At 39.8% G+C, this 21,173-nt stretch overlaps 3 protein-coding genes across 5 annotated transcripts; 2 read left to right on the top strand and 1 right to left on the bottom strand.

Moving 5' to 3' along the window:
* Positions 1–508: 508 nt before the first annotated feature.
* On the top strand, positions 509–10,081 carry LOC306787922 (interleukin-18 receptor accessory protein-like). 2 transcript variants are annotated; one of them, XM_079283234.1, is made up of 12 exons: positions 509–637; positions 757–952; positions 1,986–2,151; positions 2,241–2,409; positions 4,611–4,679; positions 5,223–5,343; positions 5,601–5,671; positions 6,380–6,517; positions 7,602–7,712; positions 7,803–7,946; positions 8,039–8,154; positions 9,341–10,081. In XM_079283234.1, the coding sequence occupies exons 1-12, from the start codon at positions 550–552 to the stop codon at positions 9,596–9,598; spliced, it is 1,647 nt and encodes a 548-aa protein (XP_079139360.1). In that variant the 5' UTR covers positions 509–549; the 3' UTR covers positions 9,599–10,081. The 2 variants fall into 2 exon arrangements, with proteins under 2 accessions (XP_079139360.1, XP_079139359.1); XM_079283233.1 differs by having other exon boundaries at positions 5,517–5,671.
* Positions 10,082–10,095: 14 nt separating this feature from the next.
* Positions 10,096–13,617, bottom strand: pcnp (PEST proteolytic signal containing nuclear protein; the record flags this gene model as incomplete). Its single annotated transcript, XM_079283222.1, has 5 exons — positions 10,096–12,132; positions 12,251–12,306; positions 12,419–12,496; positions 12,703–12,932; positions 13,572–13,617. The coding sequence occupies 5 exons, from the start codon at positions 13,615–13,617 to the stop codon at positions 12,021–12,023; spliced, it is 522 nt and encodes a 173-aa protein (XP_079139348.1). The 3' UTR covers positions 10,096–12,020.
* Positions 13,618–14,147: 530 nt separating this feature from the next.
* Positions 14,148–20,262, top strand: stk16 (serine/threonine kinase 16). Of its 2 annotated transcripts, none has more exons than XM_079287209.1 (8): positions 14,148–14,191; positions 14,596–14,720; positions 15,092–15,311; positions 15,762–15,895; positions 16,290–16,377; positions 17,290–17,418; positions 17,551–17,672; positions 18,310–20,262. In XM_079287209.1, exons 1-8 carry the CDS (start codon positions 14,186–14,188, stop codon positions 18,446–18,448), a joined length of 963 nt encoding a protein of 320 aa, XP_079143335.1. In that variant the 5' UTR covers positions 14,148–14,185; the 3' UTR covers positions 18,449–20,262. The 2 variants fall into 2 exon arrangements, with proteins under 2 accessions (XP_079143335.1, XP_079143336.1); XM_079287210.1 differs by having other exon boundaries at positions 14,171–14,223.
* Positions 20,263–21,173: the final 911 nt, after the last annotated feature.

Below are 21,173 nucleotides of genomic sequence, written 5' to 3'. Positions count from 1 at the left end.
AAAGTTGAGGTGTTGCTTTTCACAGGGGCTCATTATTACAATCCCACGATATAAATTTGAATGTAGTAACTGGATTTCTCTTTTTAATTTTTAAACATTTCTTGCAGGTGTTTCTGTTTTGTGTCTCCCTTTTCACCTGAATTTGATCATATTAAAACGCATGCTTGCATGTATCTGTCTGTTGTTCTTAAAGGAACTATGTTTTCTACCTTTTGTATCTCCAGTCGGCAGTGCATTCTACTCACCAACAAGATTTAACAACTCTTCCGTAGTTCACATAGGAAGTGGTATGCAATTCATAGTAACACAATATTACAGCAGTTTCTTGTGAAATCATGTTCAAAGGCGACCAAACAGGAAACCGTACCTGTGAAAATGTTGCCGCTCATGCTGAGGGAGCTAAGGAGAAAAAAACAGTGACGATGACAAAATACCAAGAACTCTAGGTGTGGCTATGCACAGAAAAGATGCTCAAATGTGAAGGAGCCTGGTTTCATCATTAGCATGATGGAAATCTACAAGCAATGTCAAACAGATTAGTGACGAAGGATGCAAACTGGATACATTCTGTTGTTTTTAATCTTTCCCATTTTCGTGGAGGGATGCTGTCAGGGAAACGGTCAACGGAAAAAAACAGGTACTGTGCTTTTGAATGTGGGTTTAAAAGGAAGCATGCATGTAATTATTAAGGGTGTCCTGAATCTGTTTATGTCTGACTGTACAATTGAAGTGAAACAGAAACTCAACTCTCCCCAGGTCTTCAGCGAGATGCTACACACCAGCACTACAGAGCTGTGGAGGGGGAAATGTTTATGATGCCGTGCAACAAGTCTGTGAACCGGCACATGGACGTGATGTGTTCCAGGACCGGAGAAGGAGCTGATGGCACATCCTTCGTCTGTGGGAGAGGGTTCCCAGCGGAAGCAAAACATTCTGGAAAGTACGCGTGCAGGTAAATAATTATGTTTCAATCCCCAGATGTGTCTGATTAAACTTAGTTTAAACAAGTTAATGTGGCAACTCACTGGTAAATACTTTGATGGCGCGGAGTGGAACCACTTTAAAATATAGTATATTCATTAAGGGACTGGTAGATTGACATTTTTTCAAGCCTGTCTTAAATCAACACTCACATGTCCGTATGGACATTGAAAACCATAATAATAACCCATATTGCTTCTTAAACTTAGTGGTGGAGTTCAAAATCAAGTCCCAAGAAAACACAAATATCCTAATCATTGTGTTTCTACTCCTAAACAAGTTGATATGTGCTCTTCAACAAATTTTGCTTAAGAGATCCTGAACCCCTGGTTTTCAAGTGAGCAAAGACAACCGGTTTACAGTTTTTAACCACTAGCACTATGGAGAGATGTTTTTCTGAGTGGGTCCGTGTCTTGTTTGTTCACATACGAGAATGTGGTGCTACACAGTGCTGCCAATGGTTTCATACTCTTCCACTGACCTACACAGGTGGAAATATCTAGTTTCAGGTAATTATACACAAATAAAAACATAGTTATCAATATTATATTCCATTTATGCCAATAGCTCTCTCAAAGTCCTACGCACTGGCACTTCTAAAGTCCATGTCTCAAGTCTGACTCCAGTCAAAGTTGAGTCCTCACCTCTGGTTTGTAAGTCTGCAATTAATGAACAGCACCATTTCCATCAATCCACATCTGATATTTGGTCTCAGTAGTAAAGAGTTTGGCCTGTTTGTTAATTTACATGAACTACATGGACTACAGCAGTTGGGTAGCAAGACACCAATCCAGATTAAGGTTTACTTACATTAAGTCCTTAACCCAAAAATACTTTACTTAGCATTTACAAATGTTTAACATACATTTCATGAAATCATTAGTTGCAACTTTAAAAACCTTTCTGGTATACTAAATAGCAAACAATGGTTGTGTGTGTGTGTGCGTGTGTGTAAACCACATGTGGTTGAACTTCTATCAAGTGTTCAGGTCTATGCTGTCCAGTGGCAGCGAGTTGTTCTTCCAACTGCAGGTGGTGGAGAGGTCTGAGATCAGTCTGGGATGCATCCAGTCTGAGGAGAACAGTATAGATCTGACCGTTGATCAAGGTGGGGAAGTCCCATGCCCCGGTTTCAATTGTAGTAACAACACACATGTCATCTGGTACAAGGTGAAGAACACACATGAACATCGTTATACGTCTCACTATAGAAACATATAAATCGCTGCAAAACTCACAACATGTGTGCTTTCTTACAGGGCAACAAAGCTGTGTCTGAGCAGAAGAGATCCTGGTGTCAGACGGGGGGGACATTACATCTCTGCCAAGTCAATAAACTTCATACTGGTGTATATTTCTGTGATCGACAAATAATTGATCAAGGAGTCAACTGGACCTTCAGGAGGGCTGTTAACGTCACAGTCGTACGTAAGTGCCCTGTGTGTGTGTGTGTGTGTGTGTAGGTGTGTGTGTGTGTGTGTGTGTGTGTGTGTGTGTGTGTGTGTGTGTGTGTGTGTGTGTGTGTGTGTGTGTGTGTGTGTGTGTGTGTGTGTGTGTGTGTGTGTGTGCGTGGTAGAGGTTAAGAACGCGATAATACACAACTATACAAACATGTTATAATTACATTACATTATATTGTATTATATTTAATGAATAATATCACAGTTATCCCATGGCCACTTTGTACAGCAAAAAAAGAGGAGCTGTGTTCACACCACCATGTATTTCTTTTAGCAATGCTAGTGGACTCTGTGGAAATGTTGGTCTGTTACTTGGTCGGTCAGTGGTCCAGACTGAAATATCTTTCCAAATATCCGTTGGTTTATTGCTAATAAGCAAATGTTAGTATGCTCAAATAAGATGAGGCCGTTCTTATTCTGTGTTTTTGTCTGTACTTGTGGACCTGTAACGCTAGCATGCTAACAGGTCCAGTAGCATGCTATGTTAGCATTTAGCTCAAAACACAGCTGTAGCACAGCCTCACAGAAACAGAAAAGGGGGCAGTTGTGCTTCAGGGGTAAATTAAAGAAGGAACTATGTTTGAGGTGTCCTATTAATAACCTGCCAGCCAATCACATATTTGTATTTTCATTGGCCATGGTACAATGTAGCTAAATAATGAGGACCCGAGCCATTTATCTTAATATAATAAAGAAAAAAACTACTACAATACAATAACAATTAAATAACTTTTGTTACTTGTGGGATTATACACATAACCGGAGTTAAAAATGTTCTGTCCCACATTTTTAGATCTTGTGAGATACTCACACAGGTGCTCTCATTCGCAATCTTTGTCACCCACTCTTACACAAAATTGTTTGTTTGAAAAGATATGTGTATCAATGATATATGCTACAGTCAGATGTTTTTTCAACAGTATTTAAACATTTTGAAGAGAATTAACTTTTCTTAGAATACTAGGGAAAACAGATATATTTGTTTACAATGAGGGATGTCTACACCCTATAATACAAACCACCATTTGCATGTTGTCATTTCAGACACGTTTGAGAAGATAGACATTTGATCAGTTTCAACAAACCTTTTATCGGATGTGTGAGCTTCCAAAAGCTACACAAATTACTAAAAATATTAAGAAAGAAGCCTTTGCTGAAGAAGTCACTACTTCATGATGTTTTTTTTTCACATTCAGTAAAAAGGCTAAAAGGCGATTGTTTTTGAACACTCACCCTCTAAATTGTTTCATATCTGGCTGCCTACGCGCAAAACCACAGGCTTTCTCCACTGCATGTGGTTAGCTGCCTGTGTGGTTACTGCAAGCATCGCCCTACTGTGCAGGATGGTATGCATGCTCGAGATAGTTATGGCGACAATACCTTCTAGTCTGTTTTGAGAACAAAAGGCATTAAAGGGTATCACAATCAGGCAATTCTTCTTTAGTGGCCTTGCATGCAGTTTTTCATTGTTATCTGTTGGCATGTTAGCATGACATTAGCGTTTAGCTCAAGGCTCTGCTGGCCCGATATACAGCCTAACAGATGGCATGGCTATTAGTCTGAAATGCAATACACCTCATTACTTTTTAATATATGATTTTCATTTAATTATGACACCTTACATGCACACATAAAAAGGAAATTCATAACAGTGCAGAAATGAAGCTAGTGTAAGTTCATGCAGGACACGGAAGTCATACGCATTTGAATCATAGCTTCCAATCGGCCACACACCAATCACAGCCCACTCTCACTTCAAGGAGGTTTATTTAAATATGACTCCCTCCTCACTGATTCATTCTACACCTACGCTGTTACAGACCGTACTGCTGGCAAAGCTTTGCCTCCTCCACCCCAGCCTCCACCCTTTTTCAGTTCAGAGTTCATCTTTCATGGCAAATGGTTGAAATGTATTTTAAAAATGTACTTCGGCTCATTCCTGTAAACCCTTGGGGGTTATTGCTCGGTGCTCCCTGTTTTAGCTTGGTAGCTGCTGGTTAATCCGGGGAGCATTCAAAGAGCGGAGCCATCATCGCCAAGTTTAACTGTATTTCCATTTGTTGCAATAAATGGTAAAAATCTATGACGAGAGTGTTCCTGACTGAAACATAGTAAACTAGACCAATTATTCTGCAGAACTATCTGACTTTATCTCCCATGCCCAAACAGCTGCCGAAGCAAGTAAATCTCCCAATATTATTTATCCCAATGGCAACATAACAGAGGAAGTGGAGCTTGGTAAGTGTGTCCAAATGACATGACACAATCGCACAGCTGACTTGATAACTCATTCAGATGGTTTTTAAATGCTTTTTCGGAGCTATATCAGCTGTACGAATGGGAAAAACAATTCCAAGTTGTTGTCACTTAAAGCAAAACACTGTTAACACCACTATACTCAGCCTGTAACTGATACGCTATGCAACAAACATCCCAGCATTCACGTGTTCTGGTTTGTTGAAACTCACTTGTTGACAAGTTCCAAGAGTTGCCCACTCAAAGTTAGATCTTTTAGTTATAATGAACTCAGCTGCTATCTAACATTTCATTCTAATGTTGACTGGTTGTAATTGTTGACTTTTAATGCTCAACATGTTGCTGTAGCTTACATTTAGGCTACATATCTGCCCTGATAATGACATGATGCTCTCATCTTTGTCTGAATGACTCATTTGTGCATCTTACAATTTGGTATGATTTTAAGACATCCAATTATAGTATCACTTTTATTATTTTATTAAGTGTTAAATTATAATGGCCATGTTTTTGTACCCATTCTAGGTCAACCTCACACTCTGAATTGTACAGTACATTTTGATTTTGAGAAAGATTTTTCACGGGAGGTGCTGTGGTACATGAATTACGGTAGCAACACGGAGACTCTACTACCAATGGAGCCACAGTGAGTCACTGCAGTCCCTCTGTCAATGTTTGCTTGAGCTAAGACATAACTGTCTTTCATTATGCTGCACCAGTGATTGCTTGTTATATTGTAAACTTGTAAGTATGAGGATTCAGCTAAATGATAAGTATTCCTTGGGATGCAAGGGAGCTGAAATTCTTCCTCTGATTCAGACAGAGGAACAAGACATTTACAGTGTACGTGGTCATACGAAAAGCCATCATTAAACAGGTGACTCCCGAACACTTGAACAACAGATATACCTGCATCACCAGCAATATTGTCGGAAACAGCACGGGCACCATTGAGCTCAAGGAGAAGATCAAAGGTACTGTTGTTTCAATTGTCACCATTATATGTTGTATTCATACAATATTTGATCATAACAATGTTACTTTGCAGCTCAAATAAACCTCATATCGCTCAAACTGAAAACGTTCTATCCGATAAGGTAAAAAATGTAACCAATCCAGTGAGCTGGATGGTGACACATCCCGAAAGTAACTTTTCACAAATAAGGCCACTGATACCAACTGGAAGTTTAAAACATTCGTTTTCATTTTCTGCAGGCAATGATTAAAGCTAGACAAACCAATATTTTGTATTGGCAAGGGATCAAATCACTATGCTTAATATGAAAGGGATCACTCTTATGATCTTCACTCACTTTCAGCTCACGTTTTTGGTTTTATGGCCTGCAACTGCCACTGGTTCACTCCAACTGCTCTCATCAGCATTGTTTTCATAATGTTTTTTGATCTACCCATCACCTGATGATAGACAGGGTGGGGGTGGAATCCAAAACTAAAGAGCTAAAGGGAGAGTGAATACTGGACACAAACGGCTCTAAATGAATGCTAATGTTCCTCTGTGTCTGCTGGATGTGTAACTTAGTAACTTCCAAGAAGTTCACCATATCAACTTCATATGGTGGTAATAAGTCAACTCTGTGTTTAAAGCTCAAACACTCAAGTCCATTATTGATGCTTTAAAGACACAACACAATTCAATGTGCACATTTTTGACTGTGTTTCAGTGAAATGGCCATCACTGGTTGGGTATCCCATTGCTTCATTGCTGTTGGTAGCTGGACTAGGAATCGTTTTACATGTGAAATGGCTGGAAATACAACTTATCTACAGATCCCACTTCCAACATGGAAAACATCATGGAGGTTAGAATGCAGACACACACACACACACACACACACACACACACAGCTGTGTTTTCATGACTTTTGGGGAAATTGCATTGACTTACATTCATTTTCCGGAGGCTTCCCCAAACCCTAACCCTAACTGCTACCATCCTAATCTTAACTTTCACCCTAACCTTAAACCGTTTCAGCATCGTTTTTTGAATTGATCTGCATAAACACGGCAACCTTCGAAAACGGATGTCACGTGACCATTAACACATCATGTGACCATTAACATACACTGGGCATGCGCGTGGCGGTGTAAACAGGAAGTAGATTGGTTGCTTAGTTAAAAAAAATATGACAGAGTCTTTAATAATGAAAGGTTGTGTTTGATACTTTCGATCTTCCTCTAAAATATTCCTCTATAAACTCAAACAGACACAGTTCGTGGAAGGTTTTAGAAGTTTTATTTTTCAGACTTAGTTACAACGCTGCAGGTCTTTCTCTCTCTCTCTCTCTCACACATATCAACTTTACTTTAAAATCAACACTTACATGTAAACGTTTACTCGATTATGGGTCCATAAATGGGGTCAACACACGTCTCTCACCCGTTTCCTCGTTGTTGTCTGTTCTCACTCGTAGCTCTGCTGGTGGCTTAGCTATCTGTCCTACTGAATAGCATTCACTGCTAACCATGATCTGATACACGCCGCACGCTAATCGCTCCAATAACTGCTGCTTCCTCCACAGAAATGCAGACTTTAACTGAACAACAGAGACAAAGACAAGTAGCTGCTCGTCTTTACAGGATGTGGGTTATTTTATAAAGCCTGAACACAAAATGAAGATTTGTTTTCAGCTCATTCAACCCTACAAAGCATTCAATTAATGATCTGAAATGTTATCAAAATACTTTGAAGTCCTTATCTTAATCCACAATATGTGCTCGGACACTATGATATTGCACTTCATGTGGTGTTGACAAAAACAAACTAATCACATCACTTCAAAGTGTTGCTACATTTGCACGAGGAACAAAAAATACATGCAAGAACGCAGGTTTAAATTTCTGTTCTGTTTTCAAAACCTTTCTTTCACGTCCACCACCAATCAGATGAGAAAGAGTTTGATGTGTTTCTGTCGTATGTGTGGAGCCTGCCATCAGCAGAGGTGATGGGAGTTTCGACCCTTTCCTCCCAGAGAGGACCTGACACTGATGAGGAAGGTAGGCCAACGTGTCCTGTGCAAGATATCTGGATTTTATTGTCATGTAACTACACTGGAAGAGTAAATTAGCAAAGACTTTTATTTGCAGCATGTTCATCCTGCATGGACCCGCTCAACACTGAGGAGGGTAAGTCCACCCAGAGGCCACTGGAAGTGGTGCTGCCCCAAGTGTTAGAGGACCGGTGGGGGTATCGCCTCTGTCTGCTGGAGAGGGACGTGGTTCCTGGAGGAGGTCAGAGGATCAAATATGTGTGTGTGTGTGTGTGTGTGTGTGTGTGTGTATTGACCGCAAATGTTCCTGATGGTTCCCATTTTGTATTGCAGCATATACAAATGATGTGGTCCTTGCAATACAGAGAAGCCAAATGCTAATCTGTCTCCTATCAGCTGACTACCTCTCCAACAGCAATGCTGTGTTTGTGCTGGAATCGGGAGTCCAGGTAGGAACTACATTTCACAGAAAGCAAAGGTCAAATGCCATGTTCATGTCACGTCGGAGTTATCGTAACTAACAACTTCTGGGAAACTCAAATTTTTCTGAAGGCTCTGATATGTGGGATTTGGCGCTTCATAATATGGAGGTGTCAGAAAACCAAACAAATATGGATGCCTCACATTTGCCAAAGACAGTCTTGCAATATTATTAAAGCCAAATTGATATGGTTTATATTGTCCATGCACATTATTTTAATCCCCACAGGACCAACTCTGTAATCATACAAATGTCCAGATGACTTGAGTGCTCCCGAGTAATTAATTATTGGATTCTTTCTCATCCCTTCGATAGATATTTAGTTAGTTGACTTAATGACGTGGCAGAAGCACAACGCCAGTGTTAACACAGGAATTAGAGTTACTGGATGTTGAAAAACCACAACAAAACTTTGTATTTTCCATAACAGTTAACGGATAAATAGACCTACTATAGACCCAGGGATTCTGCAGGGTTCGCACATAAATTTAAGTACCGGTAAATTAAAAAAAAAAAATGTAAGACCTTGTAAATACCACAGAATGCAGTTCAATACCTGTTCTGCGTTCATACCGGCCAAAGTATGAAAGTGTGATGGAAAACCAGTAAAGATCAAAAATTGTTGTACTTCCCAGCAGTACATTAAACTAATTCCTAACAATCAATAATTACTTTATTGCAACCACGATTGAATATAAGGGGATAAAATCAATGGATGGATTCAAATACAAAATATCACTTTTCACAATAGGTTTTTGCTCAAATGTACACTTGTATTCTCCATTATGAGACAATGAACTTCCTAGCCACTGTAGTTTGCAGTAGTGACAGTGTTTGCTGCAGATATGTTGTCACTGACTGAAACTTAACAGCGCCCTTTTATATTGAAAGAAACTATTGTCCTCTGGTTTGAGTTCCCAGCAACATAAATCCTGCATGAAACTCTCAAATAACCATTGGTTTCCTTTTATTGATATTCTTACATAAACTAAAACCAGTAGGGAGTGGATGGTAGGAAAATATGTCATCTATATTGTGTTGAGTGGTTAAGTTTCTTATTTTTTATGACATGTGTATTATTTTTTTAAACCACCATTTGTATTGTTCAAAACACAAATCATCACTGATTTGCTATACTTTGTCCATATTTTCAGGCTTTGCTGCAAGACTCTACCCTCAAACTCCTGCTGATATGGACCAGTAGAGCCTCAGCATCCCTCATCCAGCCGGACTCCCCGCTGCCCACCCTGGTCCAAAGGGCCTTGAAGGTGCTACCCAGTCTGGATTGGACCTCAGGCAAACCCGCCAGAGCCACCAGCAATTTCTGGAGGTCTTTGAAGAAGGCCATGCCTCATCAGAAAGTGAAGCTGGTTTCACTCATGCAGAACCAGAAACATTTTATCCTGACGTGATGTACAGCGTTTTTATTTTACAATGCAGCCCGTTACTGCATTCTACACACTGAAACTGTTTGCCGGCCAGCGCAAGACATGAATGAACAAATGTGTGAAGGTAATTTCCATGATGGTAAAGATGCAAAATCATAGTATCGTTTTCAAATGAAGGGAAAACAGTGAGTCACGCTTTGTGCCATGTTCGGGGCATTGAGTGGTATGTAGTCTGATCTTTGATTTCCATCTGTATCAAAAATAAACTTTCAGTTAAACAGTGCAAATCAATCAATTATCAACTCTACAAGCATTAAAAACGACTATAAGTATGTCTACTAATATGTTGATAAGCAAAATATAAAACCCCAAAAAAGATGGATGCATTTAACAATTTAACGCAAACAACCTTAAATGAGTCTCATTCTATATAAGTTTAAGCAGAGAAAACATATGCTGTGGGATGTAGTTCATGTATTGTCACAGCAGACATGTCAGCAATAAACATTTGACACATAATCATCATTCAAATCTTTTATTTGACTGACGTTTAAATATGTAATGAGTTGTTTGATGAAACCGGTCGTAGCACTGGATGCGATTCATTTGGGAAAGCACAACAGTCAGATAGCTCACAGAGGAGTATATATTTTTTAATCCAGAGTATTTTCCAAAAGTCAGGCACAGGACAAGCAACCACATTTATCTGAACTAAAAGGATTGGCGTATTAATTCTGAAGTTTGGGCTTGCTGATGTTAAAAGTGGCAATGAAAAATGTTTTGAGTACCTAATTATTGCTAATTTGCATTGTAACCTGACAGTTCCTCCCCAAAATCATGGGGTTTTTTTTACCTGTAGTGCTATTTATTAATCTATATGGTTTTGGTGTGAGTTGCCTTGTGTAGAAGATATCAGCTGTAGAGATGTCTGCCATCTCAAGAAAAAGATGGAACTACATGGCACTCTGCTTGTGGTGCTCAAAGTGCCAAAAAAAAGTATTCTCAACAGCAATGTCTCTTTCCAGAAATCATGAACCACAGACCTTGTTGTGAGGAGTTTCATGTAGGAACTATTTTCTTTCTACCAAACTGCACCAACCAACCTGATCACAGAGCGGGAGGAAGAACGCATCTATAAATCGATACTGCTAGCTCGCCTAGCACCACTGAACTAGCTGATGTTACTGCTCAGCTGAGGACGCCGTTAATGTTTACATCTCGCGCGTGCACGAGCCTCATGAGTAGCTGCATGCTCTTTTGCACTGTTGTGATACGGTTGGAGGGTGTAGTTCGATAGAAAGAAAATAGTTCCTACACAACACTGCTCACAACACGGTCTGTGGAATAGTTTGAGTAACCTGTGTCATGATTACTGAAAAGAGACATTCCTGTTGAGTTTTTCAAATATATTGTTTTGGCACTTTGACCACCACAACCTGAGCGCCGTATACCGGTAGTCACGTTATATTAGAGAGCAGGCAGACAATTCTACGGCCACTATCGCCAAAACTAGGCAACTCACACCAACCCAATCTACCGGTAGATTGATTAGTAGCACTACGGGTAAAAGGAAAAATATTTATTAATATTTTTGGGGGTTGAACTGTCCCTTAAATATGACTGTTACCAGCACCCTGGTAACTCCGTGACTTCACAGTTGTCAACTAAAAGCACATTAGCAGTCCTGTCATTGTGAACATAACAAAAAAATTACACACATTTTTTGCCAGATTCCGTAAAGCAAACTTACAGAAACACAGCATTGAACAAGAAAATCCAGAAATACTGGCAGGAAGCTCAGACAAAACAAACTGTCCATGAGGCGTAACAGCTGGTGAAAACAAAGCGTTGTACATCGATACCGAGAAACTAAATGAAACAATCCATGTACGTTGAGTCGAAGCCGCACACGCACAACAACATAACTCTTAAACACACACACTGCCATTTGTGGATTTAAAAATAAAACATCATCACAGTTCTATGTACGTTTTATACAAATATTTGACAAGCGACACTTCCTCAGGACCACACCCAACCAGCTTCAGATAGGAACAAGCATGTCACAAAAGGTGAATGAGGGCGCTACGATGTTAGATTTTTTTCATTATCCAGCTGAAAACAACCGTATAATTCTACACAGTTTAAATGGCTATTTTGTTTGTCCCATATCCCCCCCCCCCCCCCTGTACCTCTCATCACAGAGGGTTGACACACTGGTACCTCTCCTCTCACTTTGTGTCAGCCGGTAGTGGTTAGAAACGTAAACTTGAGTTCAGTCACTGAGTATCGAAGGCTTAGAGTATTCCTCATTGCATGTCCACAAAGCTGAGAAGTTATCAAAACCAAGGGTACAGTGAAGAATCCTTTGAGCCTTCGAAGATATCTCTGACATGGTTTAAACTATACAAAAGCATCCATTAGTCACAAAAACTGTGGTAGTCATTTACAATTTGTCTGCTTGGGCCTTCATCTTCCTCTCCCAAAGTTTTTGATGATCAGAGAAACCCTGCTTGCCCTTGTTGAAGGAATTAGGTCCCGCAGAAGTTGGTGTCTCCCTAAAAAGATAGCAGATCAGTCATGCCACAAATAACTTAATTCGGAAAAAATAAATTTGATAAAAGCAGAAGCTGAGGGAAAAATTATAAAGTACACCATGTATCTGTGTGGTTATACCTGCCAATATTCTTCATCCTCATCTTTGCTTCTGGGGGCATCTCCTCGGGTTCACTCTGCATGGCATGAGAGAGTTTAAATCAGCCTCTGCATATATGTTTAAGGATTTCTACAACTATGACATTACTGTGTGTGTGTGTGTGTGTGTGTGTGTGTTTGCGCTCTTACATCATCCTCATCTTCGTTAAAAACAGACGCCAACCCTGACTTTTTTGGAGGAGCTGTCGGTGGGGGCTCTTTGGGTTTCTAGAACAGATTGCAGATGTGAGATACAGGGAAACGAAAAAGCGTCACACCTCTTCACTCTCTTCGTACAATTCAAAAGAAAAGATGGTAAGATGTATCAAATGTGAGGTTTTGCAGCTGTTCTTCACTTGATAAATAAATGGAATCATTTAATCAATGGACAGGCTATGCGTTCAGGCAGTCACTACGCAATGCTGCACACTCACTGTTGCTCCAAGTTTGATAGATATGGGGTTCGACTTCTTCCCCATCGGACTGCTCATGCTAAAGCCTATCTTGGAGACTTTGCGGGGGGCTGGTGGGTCCTCTGAGGACTCGTCCTCGTCTTCAGGTGCGAGATGCTCGGATGTGCGTTTGACCGCGGTCCCTTCTCCTCCCACAGTGCTACAAGAGACAGGCTTAGTGTTCACTCTGTCCTCCTCCTCCTGCGGCCCTGCTTGAGGCAAGACAACTCAACAAGGTGAACAACAGTTTCCTGTGAACTTGAGAATAATAAAAGCTATCACCTTTACCTCTGTTCCTAACGTTACGTTTCTTGCCATTAACTAACCACAGTTAACTTAAGTTCTTACCGTTGTGTTATCAGTTAACTTAACTTAGTGTTTTAAAAGTCCACATAGGGACTGTGTGTATGAGTAACGTACATTAGGGTCTGAGAGCAGATAACGCTGTTACTAATATGATGTTATTAACCTGTGCTAACTAACTTGCACACTAGCTAGGCTAATGCCAAGTTAGCAAGCTAACAAGAGACCTTCCTGCTGCAAGCTAGGCTTTGCTTTATACCCTGTCTAACGTTAGACGTATCTTTAGCTTGGTAGTTTCTGCCCATCGCCTTTACATAGCCAAATAGGGAACGTTAATACAAATTAAAATGTTACTCCGCGTTAGCATTAGCTAGCCAATGATACGTAACGTTAGCTAACATTAAGTTAGCTTAGTGAAGTTGTACGAACGATTCCTCTGTCTAACATTAGCTAGGGACACTTTTAATGGATAGGCAGCAACTCGAGCTAACGCTAAATACTTCCTATTTTTCAACCACATTTACACGTTAAAACAGCATAAATATCACCTCCGTCGTCGGTGCCACCTCTTCTGTTATGCTCGTAATCCGCCATGATTTCTTCTGTGAAACTCTCTCCAGCTCATGCCACTGCACTCCTCCAGCGCTGTGTAACAAACATGCTCCATGCAGACTGTTTTTAGAGAAGAAGAATAAAGAAGCCCTGTAGACTAGAGTAAAGAACTATTCAAGTACCAGTTTCCCTCATGATTGGAAATTAAATATCATTAAGTCAATTTGTAGTGGAATGGGGGTGTACAAAAAAAATCAATTTATCTTTTCAGTCATGATCAAAGACGTTGTTTTCTCGAGTATAAGTACAACAGGATATTGGCAGATCCCTTTTTTGCACATGTTTATTTGCACAATATGTGAACATCTTGCACATTTATGGGAGGAGTAGAAAAAAACCAATAATAAATCTGCCCAGTTGATAAAGTACTAGAATTGTTCGATGATTTAATCTAAAAAACAGGATTAATAGCTGTACATTATCGGGTAGGTAGGGTAGAATTGAATCACGGATCTTTACTCCGAAGCAAAGGTGGCGGTAATGTACTTTATACGCTGGTTGTCAACCTTCTTTAAAGCCAAGAAGAAGAAAAGGAAGAAGATGGAGAAATATGACAGTAAGCTAATTTGGTAAACAGACAGCTAGCTGGTAAGAATAAAGACGTAACGCCACCAATTATAGCATAGGTTTGTTATGTTGAGCTGTTCACTGTGTTAGGTAGTCAATAGAAATTACAAAGCGATTTGGGCTAACGTTAAAAATGGACGTTTATGTGGCATTTTGGCAGTTGTAGCCTGGAAGTAGCTTACCGGTATGTTAGATGTTGCTGATGTGCTATGCTAGCTGACAGCTAACGTTTGTTGACTTTGTAAGCTTTCGTACCATATGTTTCTCTCCAATGGACCAAAAGGTTATCGCGTAGTTTGCTTTCAATAATGAATGTTTCAGCTAATAAGTAGCAATGCATTTCTCTGGCTGTCATTCTCAAATAACTTTTTTTATTTGTCCTATTTCTCCCAGGCCCTTAAAAGCTTGGCGTTAAACAATGTACCAGTCAAGATGGGGCAGACCCTGTGCATATGCTCCCGTGGCTCATTCACCATTGATAACAAAAAATATTACTTTGTCCAGAAACTAGATGAAGGGTAAGATAACATTTTGAAGTTGATGTATTAAACTCCACCTTTAAATTTAAGCGTGATGATATTTAATTTTTCTGTCAAGAAACCATTTAAAACCACATCACTGAGCCTCACAGTTGCACTGGGTGACATCTATCTCATTACAATGAGCACGGAAACTGTGCGTTATTTTAAGTCTATCCTCCATACACTGTCCCTGATACAATTAATACTAACTAGAAATCCAATCCATGTCCACACAAATGCACTATTTATTCCTCTTTGAGGCCCATCTTTGATAAATGCAGTCTTCAGCTGTTATGGTAAATTATTTAGCCATTTAAAAAATGATACTCCAATCTCTAGAATCCAATCTCTCTGTGTCTTCTCATCAGGGGGTTCAGTTATGTGGATCTGGTGGAGGGGGCCAAGGATGGGCGCTTCTACGCCTTGAAGAGGATCCTGTGCCATGACCGTGAAGGCCATCAGGAGGCTCAGACAGAAGTGGACATGCATCAGATTTTTAATCACCCCAACATCTTGAGTCTGGTTGCACACACCTTTGTTGATCGTGGAGACAAGACTGAAGCCTGGTTACTTCTGCCTTATATCAGAGTAAGTTGGTGCAGCTGTGACGGCCCCTGTCTCTAATCACTGCAAGTATGCTTTTGTCCCTCTGTCCCTAGAGAGCAGATTACCTGATGCGGAGCACCTGGTCCAGGAACAGGGAGGGCATAAAACCCTGCTCTAGCGGTGCTCGGGGCGGGTTTACTCTCCGGCGTACGTGGAGGGTTCCCAGCCAGTTGCTGCCGGTTATTTTGGTTTCCTTTGGTTTCGCTGACAACACTCACACTTCATCCCACACGCATCCACGTTGACACTACTGATGTTATTGACTGACACACTTCATAACTTTAACTATTTCTTTATTTGGTTAAATAGACCTTTTCGTTTGTTGTCTGCCGTATTTGTCATGGCCTAGGAGCCGGGTTATGACACAGCAGCTAGTATAACCAAAATAACCCTGGTGGAAATGATCTGATTCTGATATGTTTGTGTGAACAGAAAGGCAGTCTGTGGTCTGTTCTGGAGAAGCTAAGAGACAAGGGGAGCTCAATGGCTGAAAAACAGATTTTGCAAATCCTGCGTGGCATCTGCTCTGGACTCAAGGCCATTCATGAAAAAGGCTATGCACACAGGTAATCTGTCTTCACATACACACACACACATAAAAACAAACATTTGCCCAGCATAAAGACTCTTGTGATGGCTTGGGGTGCCACACCAGAGTCTGTTTGAAGTCCTGGAGTCACTTCTGATCATAGTATACACCCTGCACTGTGATCAAAAAGCAGAAACAGAATCAAATGGATGGATTTACCTCGATTCCTGCTGATAAGCCAACACCAGCTTCTCTAGAGGCTAATAGACATTATGTCTTTCCTATACCTAATTATTGTAATACATTCTTTATTGGCACATAATCTCTCAGATCGGGGCACATAGTCGTGAAAAAAAGCCTCCAATCTAAATATGAACCACTTCAGTTTACTAAATGACCATCTTTTAACATTAATGTTATTATTTACTCAGAGACCTGAAGCCCACAAATGTGCTTCTGGATGACGATGACAGGCCGCTTCTGATGGACCTGGGCTCTATGAACCGTGCCAGGATTGAGGTAAGGGCACAAAGTCTATAAAGATGTTACATTTTACCGATCGCTTTAGAAGCATTGATACTATTTATCAAAGCCCAAATGAGTTGATTTTAAGCCTGAGATCACTTTGTTCTTTATGCAGCACCAAAAGCAAAATGCTGTGTTGTTCATGAGGTTGGATTCTTAATGTGTAAGAACAGAGTGCACCACTTCCATTATTTCATCTGTGATATTAAAAAGTAATGGACATTAATGTGAAAGTAATGCTTTTACTGTAGTAATAAATTTAAAATATTTCAGAATCTTATCTACAAGAAAGTGGTCCTAAATTTAAGACCGAGGGATGAAAGCAAGCTAAGACAAATGGCAATAGTGGGTCATTTAGAAGGGAGGTCCCGATTCTTTCCTCTAGATGGCGGCGTTTTAATGCCAATAAACCACATATTCAAAATATCATGCTCATTCATTTCTCAGATTACAGCTTTCTGGATGTTTTACTAATGTAAATAGAGATGTATCAAGCAGAAGCCTAAGTCATGTCACTTGGGGTTAATGTTAAAGCAAAATAAATTCCACCGTTTTCTGCCTGGAGGAAGTTTCGTAAATGCTTCCAACAATGTTTGTTGCTCATTTTAGCGCATAGAGCTTGTACAAGTTCATCATGATCTTTTTTACATGTTACATAATTACAACAGAAAAGTCACTTTGCATGCATCAATCTGATACTTTCCTTCAAAGCGACTTGCAACAAGAGCATTAAACCATGTGGGCACAACCCCAAAAAGTGCAAGAATCCTGAATTTGTCAAGTATTTACATAACATTTCAAGAGTGTTAGGCAACCTACCTGCTTTTTGTTTTCATTTTATATACACTAGGTCCTCTACGTGTTCCTTACCCTGTATTTAATTTAATGACACTGAGTTAATTTCAGGTTAGAGGAACCAGAGAAGCCATGACCATACAGGACTGGGCAGCCCAGCGCTGCACCATTTCTTACAGGGCTCCTGAACTCTTTAATGTAGAGAGCCACTGCATTATAGACGAGCGCACTGATATCTGGGTAAATACTATTCTTCATTCCCTTTGTATGTTGTGCTTGTTGTTTCTCTGAGACCAAGTGCTAATGCTACTGTGGATCCTTCGCTCACTACTTCTTTCTCTCGTCTTTCGATGTCTTCTCATACTCCTCCAGTCACTCGGCTGTGTGCTTTACTGCATGATGATGTTGGAGGGGCCGTATGACATGGTGTTTCAGAAGGGGGACAGCGTTGCCCTGGCTGTCCAGAATCCAGTGACCATCCCACAGTCCTGCAGGTCAGTTATAACACCACCTTACAGTGTTACTTGAAGAAAGTTTCCTGTTAATGTTTCTGTTGCTGCCATGGATAGTGGATGGAAAATACATGTTTATGCCTCCGCACCGGGTTGTTCTTCCGTCCGTCCTATTCTCGTAACGCGATACCTCTGGAAGGCCTTCAGGGAACTTCTTCAAATTTAAGGATGAACTGATTAGTGACCTCACAAAAAAGGTTTCTTGTCGTAACTTAATAATTAATATGCTAATTATGAACATTTCATTCCCTGATCAGGTAGCCATTACGCCACTGTATCTTTACATTGCACATAGTTGTTTGCTGTTAATGCCGTTGTAGACCAATTTTTTCTTCCATTTAAATTTGTCTTCATTTACTAAAAGCCATTGTTTGCCTGCAGCAAAGTTTTTTTTGTTTTAGGTTGTTTTTGTTGCATATGAACTTGGCTTTGTCCTGGAAACCTCACTTCCTGTTCCATTTTGTGCAAAATATACAGAATTCATATTAATAATGATCCTGTGATTCGTGGAGCATGCTTGTACTTGAGATTGAGATTGAAAGTCACTCATAAAGGTTTGTATAACTGAATACAGATCACACTTAAGTTCTAATTAGTTTTTTGTTTGTCTTGCACCCAGCTACTCGCAGGGCCTGCAGATGCTGCTGAGCTCCATAATGGTGTCAAATCCACAGGGGAGACCAAACGTCAACTGGGTTCTTGACCAGGTACAGGACCTGCAGAGTCGCAGCCCCAACACCCAAACCAACATGGTGTGACCTTGCACGGTGCACTGAATGTGGGATCTTTGAAACCTTTGCACACATAAATGAATGTCTATTATTTTGAGCTAAAAAATATTTCTTTTATTTGTTGACTTTAGTGTAAAAGCCTGGGTGCAGACTTTCTCTGAGTTTGGGGAGCTTGGCAATATTTACTTTACCAGCCTGCGTATCCCAGTGGACGCTTGCAGACTTCATCTGAAGAATCTGAAAGGCCCTGCAATATAGTACATAATGCTTCTAATAATTAAGTGGCTTTACCTTGTGCCGACTTTTATTTTGTTCAATGTGAAGCTGGAGCTCGCAGCCTGTTATCTTAGCTCAGCATAACTACTGGGAGGTGGGGGACGCTGCTAGCCTTCTAAAACTCTCTAGTTATCATGTTATGTCTTGTTTGTTCAATTTGTACAAAACTAAAATGTGAAAACAACGATTGTGGTTCTGTGAATATAATATGTTAGTTCGTGAGCTTTAGAGGTGCTGGTAGGCTGATTTTCTTAGCTTTGGACAGAGCCAGGCTAACTGTTTCCCCCTGTTCCTAGTCTTTATGCTAAGCTAAACTAACCGTCTGTTGGCAGTAGCCTGAGCGTAAAAGTATATTTTTTAAAGATTCCTTGAGGGAAAAAAAAAGAAATCGTTTTTGTCTTAAAATTGTAGTTTGCATTTTTAATAAGAAAAGGGATAACGTAAAAGCTTTGCCAAACTTCCCGGTGTGTGAAAGCTACCGAGTTCAATACATATCAGATTTCATTCCCTACCTAGAAGGAAAATGGTCCAGTTCCCTTCATTTATTTTGTGTACGTGTAACATATTGCGGTTACACATGTGTGCTGTAATCATGGATAAACAACTCCGCCTTCAGCTTTCCTCACACCTTCACTTGTACTGTTTGTCTCTACGGGTGTAGAGTTAAGAGGCAGAGTTCTCCTCACCTGCTATGCTGCATTCAAACACACAGCGGTGCTCCACCATCACAGTCCCCTGCTCCACATATCATGTCTGTACTGTTGATATGGTGTGAATGGGCTCTTTGTAAAACAGCAAAGTGTCTGCTTGCGTAAAAATAAAAAAGAAAGGGGTCAGTCACTTATATACCATTATTATAATAATAATTTGTAATCAGTTTAAGGAGTGACTTGTTTTTATTAATTAAGTCAAAGTCATTGTCATATTATTTCTGCCATTGCAGTTTAGCCTTTCACTGTGTTGTCTTTTTAAACTGTTTTTGTCATTGCAGCTCTGCTCATGTTAAATTCTGGGTTTCCTGTCGTATGAATGTGGTCTCACACTTTTGTTCTCTCAGGGTTCACCCACATCTCAAAGGGCCGGGCAGTCTGAAGCAGTAGACCTAAATGGTACCCTTTTAATAGCATTATTGGATGAAATAATACTTTGGGTATTTAAGTTAAGATGAAAGCTTTTGTGACTCTGTAATGCGGTGATATTGGTAAGAACTAAAAAAATAAATCCTTGGTGGTTAACTTATACAGTTAAATGTTGGAATGGTTATTGGTATGCTGTTTGAATATATTATCTTTTTTATAAGTTTGGTTGTGTCGGATGACTATGAATTTTTCTGAGCTAAGATTGATATCATGCAGCTGGTAAACTAAGGATTTCTGTAAGTGTGGACTGATGAAGTTCACAGATATCAATAAGTAAGAGTGTGTTTGATTATGGAAACATTTGTTGAAATTCAGTTTCATCTCTTATTCATTGCACAGTAAAGGATAAATAAACATTAAATATGTAGTGCTCTGTATACACTTTTTTTTATATAATTGTGAAATAAAACCACATCCTACAATAAAGAGCAGTTGGTCAACAATAGTATTTGAGTCAAAACTCAGTTACCTGTATTTGTTAGTCAGCATGATGTTTACAATACAGTCAAAAGTATTTAAACAGCACTTGTAATTATACAGCAAAGAAGTCTCCGTCGACAAACATTTGCAGTAAAACGGGTTGAACTGAAGAGCTCGGTTACTTTAACCCGACAGTGCGATGCTTTCCAATAAGTCAGGTCATCAATGTTCTGTGTTGGAGGAAGTATTCAGATTCTTTACTGAGGTAAAGTTAGTAATACTGTAGTATAAAATATCCGTTGTAAGTCGCAATTTAGTGGAAGTATGTATCAAAAGTTAAAATATTATTAATTCAGAAAATGTAAATGTATGTATTCTATTATTGCATGATTACTACATTAGTATTATTGATGCATTGATGTGTAAGTAGCATTTGATTGTTGTAGTGGATCATTTAAACTAGTTTAATCTCTAACAAAGCATAATTTATAATTGAATGTGTTTTTTTAAGGTAAAGTTTATGAACAATACCATTAGAAAGATTGCTATTCTATAACCTTTTCAGTACCACGGGGAAACATTGAGGGCATGAAACTAGATTTTTATTCAAAGACACAGTGGTGGGTGGGTGTCAACTCTGTGTCGGAGAGAAGAGCAGGAAGCGCTGCTGGTACCCGTGTTTTGATTCTGTGATAAATGCATATTGAAACTTTCAAGTATTCAGTCTTGATATGTGTTGATACTCCCAGGTTCCAGACTTTCTTGGGGCTTCTGTCCATGAAATGGGTTTCCATGGCTGAGCAGTGGCATTCAGGCCTAAGTTCTCTCTGAGCAATGCCAGTCGATGGATGGAGTGGCGTAAAACACATTTGCCCCCAGAGCTTTGGAAATGGGTTGTTGTGTTAAAGTGATGAATC

This window comes from Melanostigma gelatinosum (assembly GCF_949748355.1).
Source record: "Melanostigma gelatinosum genome assembly, chromosome: 2".
Taxonomy (NCBI): Eukaryota; Metazoa; Chordata; class Actinopteri; order Perciformes; family Zoarcidae; genus Melanostigma; species Melanostigma gelatinosum.
Note: the sequence above shows the minus strand (reverse complement) of the source record. Positions and strands in the feature narration are given on the sequence as shown.

Coding starts and splice junctions, on each gene's coding strand:
- LOC306787922 (XM_079283233.1), top strand. CDS start 550: ATGCAAACTGGATACATTCTGTTGTTTTTAATCTTTCCCATTTTCGTG. Junction 2,152..2,240: donor CACATGTCATCTGGTACAAG/GTGAAGAACACA, acceptor GCTTTCTTACAG/GGCAACAAAGCTGTGTCTGA. Junction 8,155..9,340: donor TGCTGGAATCGGGAGTCCAG/GTAGGAACTACA, acceptor CCATATTTTCAG/GCTTTGCTGCAAGACTCTAC.
- stk16 (XM_079287209.1), top strand. Junction 14,721..15,091: donor GTCCAGAAACTAGATGAAGG/GTAAGATAACAT, acceptor TCTTCTCATCAG/GGGGTTCAGTTATGTGGATC. Junction 17,419..17,550: donor ACGAGCGCACTGATATCTGG/GTAAATACTATT, acceptor ATACTCCTCCAG/TCACTCGGCTGTGTGCTTTA.